This window comes from Protobothrops mucrosquamatus, unplaced genomic scaffold (assembly GCF_001527695.2).
Source record: "Protobothrops mucrosquamatus isolate PMUCROS unplaced genomic scaffold, P.Mucros_1.0 scaffold2806, whole genome shotgun sequence".
In the NCBI taxonomy this organism is placed as follows: Eukaryota; Metazoa; Chordata; class Lepidosauria; order Squamata; family Viperidae; genus Protobothrops; species Protobothrops mucrosquamatus.
In genome coordinates this window covers 29,040-43,802 of record NW_015388841.1, presented here as the reverse complement: position 1 = coordinate 43,802, position 14,763 = coordinate 29,040, and the positions used below count along the sequence as shown (strand labels likewise).

The 14,763-nt window shown below is 36.3% G+C and overlaps 1 protein-coding gene across 1 annotated transcript; it reads right to left on the bottom strand.

Annotated features, from left to right (window-relative positions):
* Positions 1-14,763, bottom strand: LOC114923297 (vomeronasal type-2 receptor 26-like). The gene is made up of 7 exons (XM_029286069.1): positions 14,595-14,763; positions 9,884-9,890; positions 6,722-7,019; positions 5,652-6,506; positions 3,182-3,409; positions 2,753-2,816; positions 1-896 (listed from the first exon to the last, which is right to left on the bottom strand). Exons 1-7 carry the CDS (start codon positions 14,761-14,763, stop codon positions 1-3), a joined length of 2,517 nt encoding a protein of 838 aa, XP_029141902.1.

The window sequence follows — 14,763 nt, the reverse complement described above, 5'->3', positions numbered from 1 at the left end:
TTATCTTCTAGTCAAATGTTGCTTTGTGTTAAGATGTGGTTTCAATATTATGATGTAACACTTGGGGAGAAAGATGCAACCCAAAAGACCTGCAGCAGAAGCCAAGATGGAGAAGATCTCCACAGCCACCATGTATTTCCCCTTGGTGCTCAGATAGGCTGGGATGAAGGACACCCAAATGCTGCAAAATACAAGCATGCTGAAGGTAATTAGCTTGGCTTCATTGAAAGTATCTGGTAATTTCCTTGCAAAGAAAGCTGCAATGAAGCTGATAGTGGCCAGCAATCCCAAATAGCTCAGGACAATATAGAACATGTTATCTGAACCTTCGTTACACTGCACAATAATTTCCTCAACCTGTGAATGCTTGTTGAATTCTGGGAAGGGAGGAGATATGATCAACCACACCACACAGATAATAATTTGAATGAAGGAGCAGAGGACAATGGCTGATCTCTCTAGACCTTTTCCTAACCACTTCCTCATTGTGTTTCCTGGCTTGGTGGCCAGAAAGGCTAGGACTACTGTGATAGTTTTGGCCAAGACACAGGAAATTGAGATTGAGAAAACGATACTAAAGACTGTTTGCCTGAGAATGCAAGTCACTTTCCCAGGCCATCCAATGAACAAAAAGGAACAGAGAAAGCAAAGGAGAAGAGAAGAAACAAGGACACATGTGATGTTCCTATTGTTAGCTTTGACAATAGGGCTTTCCCAGTGAAGAAAGAACGTCAATGCCACCAAAATGAGTGTTGCTGAAAAAAGAAGAATCAAGGAAGTCAGAATGACTCCTAGGGGTTCACTGAAAGATAAATAGCTGAATGTTTTGGGAAGGCACTGATCTCTTTCTGCATTGGCATACTGATCTTCTGGGCATCTCTCACATTGGTCTGCATCTGAAATACATGAAGAAGACCTTGATATTTCAAAATAAAATGAAAACATAGAGCTAACATACAGAATCTAATCTAATGTAGAGAAATTACGCTAATGTAAAGAGCTAACGTAGAGAAAGCACACTTGGTAGGACAATTCACATAACCAATTCCACTTACAAGTAGAATTATGACCACAATTTGGACCCAAATTTCAATTACTAAACAAGGGAGTAATTAAGTTTGTCAAGCCTGATATTACGACCTTTTCCTCTCATGGTTGTTAAGCAAGTCTCTGCAGTTGTTATATTAATCTGGTATTTAAGAGAATCTGGCTTCCCCCATTAATTTGTCAGCTGGCTGGGAAGATTACAAATGGCAAACAAATGATCCTGGAAGCTGCAACCATTGTGATTTTGTGCTGTTTTCCAAATGTCCAAATTTTGATCATGTGGCCATGGGGATGCTCTGAGTCCAAAAAGTGACTTTTTCAGTGTTTGGTTTTAACTTTGAATGGTTGCTGAATGGATGGTGGTGACTCAAGAACTATCAGTATACAACAATGGTTTTATTTTATCCAAAGTAGAAAATTTCCACACTATTTGAAGTCTATCTTTTACTTTCTCTTCTCTAAAAACACTGCATATCTCAGCATAGCAAAGGATATTATAACATAAAAAATGTATCTAAATTATCTCCTTTAAAAATTATGAAAAGTTACTCTAGTGTATCACTACTCTATTTCAGTATTAGTTGGAATTAGTCATTCATTGTAAAAGATTCAGAAAGAATAATATATGTATATAAGCTTGAAAACTTCTGAATTTCTGCATTTATAATTCTACTTTTAACTTGCCAGTTTGGACTGAAATTCTTCCTTCAGGACATTTTCTGCAATTGTAGCAACAAGATTGTTTCCCCTCCTGAACAACCCTGCTGTATCCCCAGGGACAGCTCTCCACACATCTGGCACTAGGAGGTACCTAGAAATAACCATCAGGAAGGTTTATGAGTAGAATTCACCAACTACTTCTTCAAACACCCCACTTTATATGGAGATAAGGAAGTTAGGAAGGGGAACTAGTTATAAATTCAGGGGGAGTGCAAACATCTTCTGAGGTCAGGATGTCTCAGGAGCATCATAATTGTGGACAGTATTCATGTTTCCTGGAAAATATCCCATCTTCTGAGGTGGGCTTTTAATTTTGAGTTTTCATCAAAACATGTATATGCTTATTTGTTGTTGTACATCCACAAAAGTAAATACTATTCTGCTGATTGAGATCTATCACCAATCTATAAAAGAATGGGGAAAAGAATTTTTAAAAGCAAAAAATAATAATTAAATCCTATACAAAAACAGAGGAACCTATATTTACTTGTAGCTTGCTGTCTGTGGCAGAAATGAAGGAAGATGTTTTCCATTTCTTTAGCATGGAATACACACGTGGCTTGTTTGCATCCTATATTTGCAGCAATTTCTCTAAAAATGATACCATGGGAGCATCTCCACCAATAACAACCCTTTTTCTTTTCAAAAAGTAACTCTGTTACTCTTTTTGTCTATTTATAGTTTCACATCCAGAGCCAGGCCTAAGATAAAGTTTAAATGAACAAAAATACTATTGTTTTTTTTTTTAAAAAAAATGAGAAAATGATGAAAGATTTTACTTTCTAACTTTGTGTAAAACAGGTAGAAGTTCGGTTTAGATAATTATCATATTGTTTCATCCAGTATTAGAACATTTAAAAATTGAGTTTTTTCACAGGAATAGAGAAAAATATCCTACTCATATTTATTCTGCACGTAATACATTTTAATAGATTTTAAATATAAATATTACAGTTGCATCCAGAATATCATCACTGTCCCTCACTTTTGTAGTGTCCATAGTAGTCATCAAACAAAAATCTCTTCCTCCCAACATTATAGTTACTTAACTAAAGGTAAAGATAAAGGTTTACTATGTCCAGTCATGTCCGACTCAAGGGGACAGTTTTCATCTCCATTTCTTAGCTGAGGAAACCAGTGTTGCCTGAAGATAATTCCATGGTCATGTTGCCAGCTTAACTATATGATGAGGCACACGGAAGTTATTTTCCCACTGAAGTGATACCTGTTTAGCTACTCACATTTGCACACATTCAAACTGCTAGGTCGGGAGGAGCTGGGACATGTAATGGGAGCTCACCCATTAAAGCAGCATTCAGATCTTAAACCCAGGCTGTCAGCTTTCCAGCTGACAAGCTCGGTATCTTTAACCAATGAGTCATTGCTTAACTAGACTACCTCAAAAAAATCCTACCTGCAGTAATTTGTGATTCCATACAATGGCACTTTCATTGAGGGTGAACATTTTCCCATCAGGAGCTTTAGAGTCCATCCTTCCAACATGGACTCTCTGGAAAGATCTATTTTGAAAGACAACCAAGTTGAAGATGTCGTACCCTGGGTCAAAATCCCCCTTCTCATCAAAAAAGATTTCTTCTCCCGCACTGTTATTAAAATGAGTGTTTCTCAAAAAGTAGTGAAGCTGGTTTGAAGGGAGAGGAAAAGATCAAAACAGAATTACCTCAGTATTCCCCCAAATTTGGCATATTCACAATCCCTGAGTTTCTATAGTGAAGCTTATCACATTTGTAACTGGCGTCCATTCTGCTATGATTCAGACATCTCGTCAACCCATATAACAAAACTCAGTTTCGATTTCAGAAATCAAACCTGAGATTTTTCTTACATTTACCTTGAATGTTTTAATAAATAAATTAATATTCTTTGTATAAAATAGAGTACTCACATAATAAGCCTTTTCCCCACCTGTTACATAAATAAAAAATAGGAGGAAAGAGGCCATCCCACATAAATAGGGGAGGGTATCTATAACAAATGATGGGAAGTAAACAAAAGCACAGGTGAGTGCAGTACTGTGTATTTCTTGTTCTTGAATCACAGCTTTGCAGAATTTTATTTCAGTCTGAGTCCATAACTTCAATAAATATTACTAAAATTCTTGGATATCTTGAAAACTTAGTTTAGTCTTTCCAATTCTACATATCCATCTATCAGGTCTGTTTTGGTCCATATAATGCATCCATGGAGTTGCAGTGCAAATTGATTCCCCAAATTGGAAGGGGAAATTTTGTAAATTAAGGGAAAAGCACAGACCTGTTGAGATTAACTTCTATTCATTTCAGAATAATGATTTTTTTAAGAGTAAAGAAACAGCTTCTTACTGCCTCATCTAATTTTTTTAAAAATTCCCAGTCTAATGAAGAGCAAATGCTTGTGGTTCATGATCTGTCCTACTTGTATATTCTGGGTCCAACCCTGATTGATTTCTGAGCCCAGATAGGCATGACCAAGTGGTGATATTGCTAAGACTATGTAATTTACAATAGGAAAATTTTCACTCTCAGAAAGGGGAAAATGACTCAAATCATTCAAATTTCATATCACCTCCATCAGACCATCACTGCCAAAACCCATGATCCTTTTCATAACTTACCAGTACAGATATTGAAGCATAATATTTTACATTGTGATGCTTCAGTGTTTGTAAACACATTTGAATTTTCATTATTTCTGCAAAAATATGACTTAAAGCACAAATTGTTCTCTATGAAGGCCTTAAACTACTGTAAATGAAGAGAACACAAATAAAAAAAATGAATGAAAAACAATACCCTTGTTGTTATTGTTTTAAAAAAAGAATGATTGAGGAAGGTTATACAAAGATAGTATTTGTGCATGTGGGAAAAGTGTCTACGCCTCTAGGATTTATTTGAAGAAAAAATTAGAGTCAGATGATCATTTGTGAATGTGGGAGGTCCAGCCTAATATCTTCACAACAGGAGTATAGGGAAATAAATCATTGTTAGCACAAAGGAGATATGTAAATCCCCTTAGTTGCTGATGTTCACAAGATTGGGAAAGTTTACAAAACTATTTCCAAAGTTATTGAATTTCACTTGTCCACTGTCAGGCAGATCTTGTACAAGTGGAGGTAACTCAATCCTATTGTTGTCCTCCCCAAACAATCAAGAAAGCACCAAGTGAAAGGCATATAATACTCTGAGAAGAAAACTGAAGAATTGGGTGAATGGCAAGGTTTCAAGGAGTAAGCCGCTAGTACCTAGGAAAAGCACTGATACCAAATTACTGATTGCAAAAGACCACGTGGATAAGGCAGAAGTCTAACAGAAGAATTATCTGGGCAGTTCATGTAAGGAAGCCCACCACTATGCCACTCTTGATGCTGTTCTAAAAACACATATGAAATTCTGCAGAGAATATATCACTCTTTAGGTCATATCCATGCACAAATATCAATGATTTCAAATTTATAACATCACTGTACATATGAAAGATTATCGTATAAATGTACGGTAGGTATAAACAGTCTTACTGTAAGATCAGGGGGTATAATACGTTGTTTAGTAGAAAAAGATCCCATAATGAAGATTGTGGAAACAAGCTACATCAATTTTAGTGCTGTGCATTTAAATTTAAGAGAGATTTGATGGAAGTGTTTGCACAGGAACTGATAAAATTAATGAGCCATTTATGATACAACACTAAATGATACCGTAAATATCACCAGAAAAGAGCTCCTTCTGGAGCTGGTTTGAATTGAGACACAGCACAACCAAATGCATGAGTAACTGAATCGCAGAACAGTTAATTCCTTTCTGAAGAGGGCCAGACCCAGAGCCCACTGATTCACATTCCTTCCACTTCAAGCTACCTAAAAGTTTTTGGGAAGAGCAAAGGCATACCTGCCATGGCTGAAAATGCAAATCAGAATTTGCTCCATTCTGATTCCTCAATGAAGCTGCCTTTTCTCTTGAACGCATTGCTTGCAGAGCATGTGCTGCAGTATACACCGCATTGTAGATATTGTAACTCTCTCCAGACATGGTCATTTCAAACACAGAGCCAGGGACTCTGCCCAGGTCTTCCCTCCCAGTGCAGCGTTTCACTCCTTTGAAATATGCACGAAATGAACAGTCAAATATAGTCCACCAGAATCTATTCATGAGAGCAGATGAATTTACATATAGCTTTCTCCTCTCAAGAAACCCATGAAACCCTGGCACCATTTTTGTGTGCAGTGCAAAGTATAAGGAGCCATTGAAAGTTTCAGCTGGGAAACTCCCCGGTTTAAATATCATAACAGTGAAATCCCACTGAGAGGTCATGATCCACACTCTGTGATATATTTTCTTTTTCTTGGACCTTTCAGAAAGATACAGAATTATCTGTAAAGCCTCCATAGATTGGATGGTCCCAGAAGCAAGGAACACATCAATTTTCTTCACTAGCATAGTGTCTTGTATGTTGGATATATGTGAAGTAACTGTTCCTGCAGTAAAATCTCCACCTTTAAAAACTGGGATCAACTGCTTCCAAGCAATGCAAATATCATTCTGGAAGAGCTTTGGTTGGATATTTTGAAAAAAGGCTTCCCCACTCTCGTCCTCTGATGCTAAGAGGCCAATCCAGTTCCATCCAAAATGTTTCAGTAAATGAACAATCCCCTCATATTGTATATTTTCATTGGGAACCATGCTGAAGAAAGAAGGGAACTGCCTTTTATCACTCAGAACTGGGTCAAACTGACCAAAACCGAGCTGTTTGGAAGAAAGATGCAAAGAAAATTAAATGGAGAATCTTTTTGTGATCTTGAAGAACATAGAGTTTTTCCATTCTCCCTAGAATTTTGGATTCTAGTGCAACAGTATGGCTGAATTAGAAACACTCAAAATTTCCCATCAAGATTTCCATGGAAGAAGACCTTCTTTGACTACCATTGCTAAAGAAACGGAACTGTGCAAATTGGTCATACCTGTGGAAACTTATAGCTGTTCAAAATGTGGGCCATCTGGAGAGAGTTGGGAGAGTGGAGGCCTCCAATGATAGGCAAGAAGTCTGTCTTGTTCCTTCTAGCACAGTTGAAGTTGATAGGGCTCCCTTGGTCCAGAAACAGATGATCTAGAACATGCTTAGCGGCCTCTCTGACACTGAACCTGTTTTCATAAAATCTCAGGACTAGTGTAGTGTTGGGGAACTTCTTGATATTCCTGTTGATCTCGTGAACAGCAAAAGACATAGAAAACCGGTGCTGGAAGTTTTTGGGTATTAGGCTAAAATAAAAGTACATAAATACACATAACTATATCATCAAAAGAATTAATTCCAGCTGTAAGCTATGAGTATAATTTCAACAATTTGTGCAGAGGAAACTAATTTTGGATTTCAATGAAATAGACTATCTGCTTTGTACATTATCCTCAAAATCTCAACAGCCACTGTTATCTGAGCAAAAGAATAGGAACATCGATCTCAGTTCTTTGAACTCTACCAGTTATAAAGCTTTATTACAGTCTTGACACATGTGAAAAGCAGTTGCTTTTTCACCCTGGATTACAAGGTTGGATCAGATTTACTGTTTTTTAAAAAATATTTATTAAAATAAATTAATTTCTCTTAATCATTTCATTAGTAGCAATTTTATTAATTAGGTAGAAACTATTCAAATCTTTTAGGAGGAGATTTTTCAGCAAGGCATAGACCTCTAGGCAAAGGGTTTGGAGAGGAAAGTTGAAAGTCCTTTTCGGACAGATACAAAAATGCTCTACAAGCTTAGTAACGTCATCTATTAAAAGAGCCTGAGGTTTTGGTTTTTTTAATATTTTATTGAATACAAAGGAAAGAAAAAAATTAAAAAACATTGAACGTGGTGTATCATCTTTGACATACATCTTTGTCTAATCATTCCATACTTTACATATAAGAATAAATATTACATATACAGCTGTACATATCAAGTCCCCTATTTATATCCCTTCTATTGACTTCCTTCTTATTTCCCTCCACTTGTAAAATTTATTCTAAATTCAGTAATATTCTGTTTCCTCCTGGTTTTTTAATTCCTTAGTCATCTTATCCAATTCAGCACAATGTAAGATTTTCCTTATTAGCGCATTTCTGCTAGGCACTTCAATTGCTTTCCAGTTTTGGGCAAACAAGATCCTTCCGCCATTATTGCATGTATAAATAAATATATATCAACTTTGTTTATATTTTTTTCTAATATTCCTAATAAAAACATCTCTGGTTTATATTGAATTTTTTGACCCACCATTTCTATTATCCATCTCCAGACCCTAAGCCAATAAACCTGTACAAACCCACCAAACGTGAAAGAATGTACCCTTTTCATGTTTACACTTCCAACAAATTGGTGAGTAACCACTATACATTTTTGCAAGTCTGGCCAGTGGCAGTTGCCATCTATAAAGCATCTTATAAAGATTTTCTTTATAAGATGACACCAATGTAATTTTATTGTTACGTTCCCAAGTTTGCTGCCATTGGTCCAGATTTATAGCGTGTCCCAAATCTATTGCCCAGGTTTCTTTGACTTGTTCCTCATATAATTTATATTCTAACATGTATTTATATATATTTTTAATTTGTTTTCTCTCCGAGCCTAGTAATATTTTATCAAGCCCCGTATCTCGTCTATTAATTCCTGAGTTTGTTTTTGAAAGCCTAAGAACACCAGCATATAAACTTCATCAGTTAAAACTAGGTGGATCTATTTTATTCTTGGGCAGTAAATTACGTGATCAGATATAAAATTTCAGTTTTTAGATTGCAATTTGCAGTTTCTTTCCTTCATTCTTGTGGAAATGAATGAGATGAATCAGCTCTCTAGTTCTTTCTAGAACTGCTATAAACGTTACTTTGTAACTACACACTTCAATCAATAATTTGATTATTGTAATTTGTGATAATGAACAATTTATGGAGGATGATATGAGAAATTGGAATTTCATTCCCTTTTAAATTCAGCTCCTAAATATGTTACTAGAAAGAGTTGTAATTGCCCGAATTTCAGTTTGTGAATCCTAAATAGATTGGTGTTATAAATGTGCCAAGTACTGGCTATGTTGAAAAAGATTTAGAATTAAAAGACTACATTATTCATGAATCCAGTGGTACTTCCATTCTTGAGGTGAAGGGAAGAAAAGTCTTGGACTATTTTTTTTTCAAAATTCAATTTTTGAGAGTGTATGTTAAAATGCATCTTCATAATTCTAGACCTCTAAGATGGTCATTTATAATATGCACACTTTATGTTTTCCTAAGGGCCACCTTTCAGTTGAAGTCATGCTCAAAATGCCAAAGAGTGACAGCCAAGGGAGCAGTGGTACTTTTGATGCAAAATTATGCTCTTTCCTACAGTCTATCACCTGCTTCTGACATTGTATTGCACTTTATTCAAAGATGAAAGGAGTACTTACTGTCTACTTCTGGTAGAGTATGGCTCTTTGGTTAAACTCTCTATGATTTCATCTGTATACATAAGGGAAATAAATCCTCCCAGTATCATTTGTGACCTGGAGGTGCTAATCTTGCTTTGAACTTTGGAAGGCTGGATGCAGATGGATTTCAAACTCTCATTGACACAGTGAGGAAGGCAGAAGACGAGCAGAATAATTTTAAACCACAGCAGTCTTGAACTACCATCCCATCTGTTCAAGTATAGAGTGAAAAACATGTAGTCGTCACCTCTGCAAGGAACTTTTGCCTTGATAGACCTAATGGGAAATATCCACTGAATATGGGAATGGGAGGAAAATTAGTTTTTTTAAAAAAAGATAAATGTAAAACTTTGTATTATAAAACGTGAGATGTTTCTCTGATTTAGCTATCATCTGAGATTTGGTGGGGAAAAGGCAAATCTTTATACAGGAGCATTACTGCAAAAGAAACAGAAGTGGAATACAGTCATTTTGCTAATTAACAGGCTCTTCCTCCAAGTCTACTAGTCCCTGGTGATTTATAGAAATTTTGTTTTTGTGACATCTGTACATATCTAGTTTAAGAGTTACAGTATAGTTGGTGTCACATTGTCAAAGCAAGAATATACAGTATTTGCAGCATTGACACAGCAATTCTAACTTACTTTTTCTTGCCTTGCAACTGTATCTAATCTTACCTTGTCCCTATGTACAGAAAAAGTTTCAGAATTTTTTGCTCTTCAATATTAGGTTATCTACACTGAAATATTTTAACACACACCACACACACCCATGGTGATTCCAACTAGTTAGCCATTTCTTAGTGTCCACCCAGTTTTGGGTTCTACCAAGAGTGCTGTGAATGTTGTTGTTGTTTTTTTGGTCTCTTCTGATTTCATTTCTTTTACTTCTTTTTTTTGGGGGGGGTTATCCTCACATTTTTATCATGATTCTTGTTTTTTTTCCATCTTCACTGATGTCAAATGCTATAGATATATTATCAGGATTCCTGTTTCATCTCCATTTGGGTACTGGAGAATATCAGCCCAAGAATTGGGGGACTCAATGTCATGGCTGCCTTTCTGCTTGCTTCGCTTCACAACCTGCCAGCCTGACATTGGCAATGGGGGAGGGAGGAAGAATTAAAATGCAGGAGGAAGAAAGTGGGGGTCTGGGATCCCACTGTGCAAGAAAGGAGGCATTGCTCCAACTCAAGGCCATTGAAAGAGTACAAAGATGGAGAAAGTGCAAAACAAATTTAGCATTTCCAATTGGACACTGACTAATAGTAGGGTGGTGGCCAGAGGAAAAAAAGAATTTAAGTGTAAAGTTTTTGTGCCAATTCGCCAGATACCACTTCTCTTTGTCTGTAACCATTTATTGCTCTAGTAAAGTATGCTCCTGGTGAAATATCAGACTAGGAGTCTTCTTTTGCTAGCTGCTTAGGTGGGATAGATGACACTCAACACTCTTCCCCAAAAATTCACTTAACTTTGACATGAAAGAAACAACATTAAGAAGAAGACCCTGACAAAGAAGAGGGGGTCAACCTATTCTCCAAAGCACCTAAAGGCAGGATAAGAATTAATGGATGGAAACTAATCAAGGAGAGAAGAACCTAAAACTAAGGAGAAATTTTCTGGCAGAACAATTAATCAGTGGGACGACTTGCCTCCAGTATTTGTGGGTGCTCCAACACTGGAGGTTTTTAAGAACAGATTGGACTACCATTTGTCAGGAATGTTATAAGGTTTCCTGCCTGAACAGGGGGTTGAACTAGAACACCTCCAAGGTCCCTCCCAACTCTGTTATTCTGTTACATTATTCTTTCAAACTAATATTTTATCTCCCAGGGGGGGGGGAGTTCTTTGCTCTGAATTTATATTGCAGGCATTATTGGGGAAAAGAATAGGGGAGATTAGGCAATTTCCCAAGCCAACGAAGATATAGGAAGATCGTATAAATCAAATTTACAGGAAAGGAAAGAGAGAGAGAGATTGTTGACAATGCTCATATACAGTGTACGTTGGTGTTCCCACAAATGACAAACTCAAAAGAAATCAACATAATTCTTTGTAGCTCTTCAAATAATTCACCCAGATATCAACTATTCCTAAACTATGAGTCTCATAAATTTCACCTGAATGAGATTCAGTGTTTGAGCCAAGAAGAAATAGAAACCCACATAATAAGCAGTTTTAGTTTCTGGAGGCAGTGGAAAAAATCTCTGATGTTATTGTTTTCCTGCAAATTGCTAGATTGATCTTACACATTGGAGAAGGGATTGTTTTCAAATCCTAAATTGAGACTGCAAATAAAGAATCTGTAGGAGGCTCATTTCATCCGGTGAATTTTTTATTTTCAAGGCATTTAATAGTTCAATTGTAAGCGGTTTGCTTGCATTTTTAAAGCTGATTTATTCTCCTTTTATGTGAAGTAAATTATCAGTCATGTTTCTATTTCAAAGGGATTCTGAGGACCCATTAATGAGATAAGGGATTTTTAAGAGTGTTATAAATGAAATCTGTCATTTGATCCTTTTTGGAGGGAGAAAATTTTTTAAAATGGCAAAAAATGGGAAAACAATATTTATTTTCAGAATTGTAATAGATATTGTCAAAACTCCATAAGCCAACATGCAACAAGGCAGACTAGTACAGAACTTGTGTTAGGTTATATCTAGGGAAGCATAACTCTTGATTTGGGGTTATGAGAAAATACAGACAGATTCAAAGATTCCAGCAAGGACTTTGGAGCAGAGGGAAAAGAAAATATTCATAATGTTTAACATCCTGCCTTGAAAGAAGGCCAGAGGATAAGTGTCATATGTTTAAGGAATCACAAAACAAAACTTTGGGCATGGGAGAATGGAGGTAGAAAATACAAATATGGCACATATTTGCCAAATCCAAAAAACTGAACACTTAAAGAACCCTTATTATGAAAATGTGTGCACAAAAAAACTATGGTCCATTAACTCGCTAGCAAAAATGACTCTAATAATTATTGTGTAACAAAATTTGTACAACTGAAAAATAATCACATATTGTAATGGCATTGTGGAAAGTCATTATATTTTGAGGAGTTGGTGACCTATTTTGATTTCCCCTTCATATTAGGAAAAAAAACATTGTTTGGAATCTGGTCACTGCCTGACAGTACAAAACATAATTAGAATCACAAAGCCCAACTTGAGTATTCAAGGGCCAGTAGCTAAAGAATAGAATAGAATAGAATAGAATAGAATAGAATAGAATAGAATAGAATAGAATGGAGTGGAGTGGAGTGGAGTGGAGTGGAGTGGAGTGGAGTGGAATGAAATGGAATGGAATGGAATGGAATGGAATGGAATAGAATAGAATAGAATAGAATAGAATAGAATAGAATAGAATAGAATAGAATAGGACCTTGGAGGTCTTCTAATCCAACCCCCTGCTCGAGCAGGAGAACCTATACCATCTTAGATAAGTGACTGTCTAGTCTCTTCTTAAAAACCTCCAGTGATGGAGCTCCCGCAATTTCTGAAGGCAAGCTGTTCCACTGATTAATTGTCCTCACTGTTAGGAAGTTTCTCCTTAATTTCAGGTTGCTTCTCTCTTTGGTCAGTTTCCAACCATTGTTTCTTGTCCTGCCCTTTGGTGCATTGGAGAAAATTTTGATGCCCTCTTCTTTGTGGTAGCCCCTCAAATACTAGAATACTGCTATCATGTCACCCCTGTTTCTTCTTTTCTTTAGACTAGCCAAACCCAAGTCCTGCAGCCGTTCTTCATATGTTTTAGTCTCCAGGCCTTTGATCATTTTAGTTGCTCTTCTTTGAACTTTTTCCAAGGCTTCAACATCCTTTTTGTAATGTGACGACCAAAATTGGTTGCAGTATTCCAGGAGTGGTCTCACTAGGACTTTATAAAGCAGTACTAATATTTCGTGTGATCTTGATCCTATGCCTCTATTTATACAACCCAGGATTGTATTAGCTTTTTTGGCTACTGCTGCACACTGCTGGCTCATAGTCAAGTGATTGTCCACTAGGACTCCAAGGTCCCTCTCATAGTTACTGTTTTTAAGCCAGGTCTCGCCCAATCTGTATTTGTACCTTTGATTTTTCCTACCTCAATGTAAAACTTTGCTTTTCTCCACATTGAAACTCATTTTGTTGGACAGGGCCCATTGTTCAAGTTTTTCTAGATCTTTTTGGATTCCGAATTTGTCTTTTAGGGTCTTTTGAAGTTTTAGACTCTGGTTGGATTATTTTCTATTGTTTGTATTTGCATTATATTGAATTTCAGCATGACGTGGTCACTTTCACTAAGGTTCTGGCAATTTCAACACCCTCTATCACTTCTTCTCAATTAGTAAGGATTGGTTCCTTCCTCCACCTTTTGGATGATAAAGTTATTGGCTAGATTGGTTAAGAATCTGTTTGATCTCCCACTCACTGCAGAGTTTGTCTCTCAGTTGATATCTGAATAGTTGAAGTCCTCCCATTACTACTGTGGTATGTTTCCTCAGTTGAACACAAATTGGTTTTATTTTTAGGTGACTTTTTTTGTTTATTTCTAAATCTCATACTACTGTTATCCCAGTGTTGAAGAAAAAGAAAGAGGCCTTTAGTATAATAGCAGGATATTTTATTAACTGGTTCAAATCAGAATTGATGCATATAGATGAAAATGTGGTCCTTTATACAATAAGAAATATCAGTTCTGTATTTTTACCAAATCAATTAAATATCTAGGTAGGTATGTACCATACATACCAAAGAATATAATTCAGTAACATATAAATAAAATATGTTATATTTCATATACTATATATATCAAATTCTTCAGATATTGATAGATAGGATTCATTAAACCTCGCCCTTTTAGAACAACTATTGTATTAACACTTATATTTATTTCTCAATCAAAAAAATGTAGAAATAAATGTAATGGAATATGTACTTGAGTTTTAAGAAGGAAATCAATTAAATGGAACCTTATAGAAAGGTTGAATCACCAGAAGGGGAGGAGGGATTTGGGGAAAAATCATTATAGCAGTTGTGAATGAGGTATCAGATTTGGGAGAGTGATTTTGTCCATTGCACATACAAAACCAAAACAAACAAAGGAAAGGGATAGATTGCATGGTCAGTGCAATATTTCAGTAGGGATGCTTTTGAGTACGAGGTAAAGGCTGAATAATAGAATGTTCTGTTTAACCATTAAACTGTCCTTCTGGTCAGATGTTCTTTCATATTTAAATGTGGCTTCAAGAGAATGATGTAACACTTGGGGAAAAAGATGCAACCCTGTAAGCCAGCAGTAGAAGATAAGATGGAGAAGATCTCCACAGCCACCATGTATTTCCCCTTAGTGCTCAGATAAGCTGGGATGAAGGACACCCAAATGCTACAAAACACAAGCATACTGAAGGTGATCAGTTTGGCTTCATTGAAAGTATCTGGCAATTTTCGGGCAAAGAAAGCCACAGTGAAACTGATGGTGGCCAGCAGCCCCAAGTAGCCCAGGACAATGTAGAACATGGAATCTGAGCCTTCATTACATTGCACAATAATCTCATCAACCTGTGAATGCAT

Coding starts and splice junctions, on each gene's coding strand:
- LOC114923297 (XM_029286069.1), bottom strand. CDS start 14,763: ATGCATTCACAGGTTGATGAGATTATTGTGCAATGTAATGAAGGCTCA. Junction 6,507..6,721: donor ACAGCTATAAGTTTCCACAG/GTATGACCAATT, acceptor TCTTCCAAACAG/CTCGGTTTTGGTCAGTTTGA. Junction 2,817..3,181: donor GGAATCACAAATTACTGCAG/GTAGGATTTTTT, acceptor CTTTACCTTTAG/TTAAGTAACTATAATGTTGG.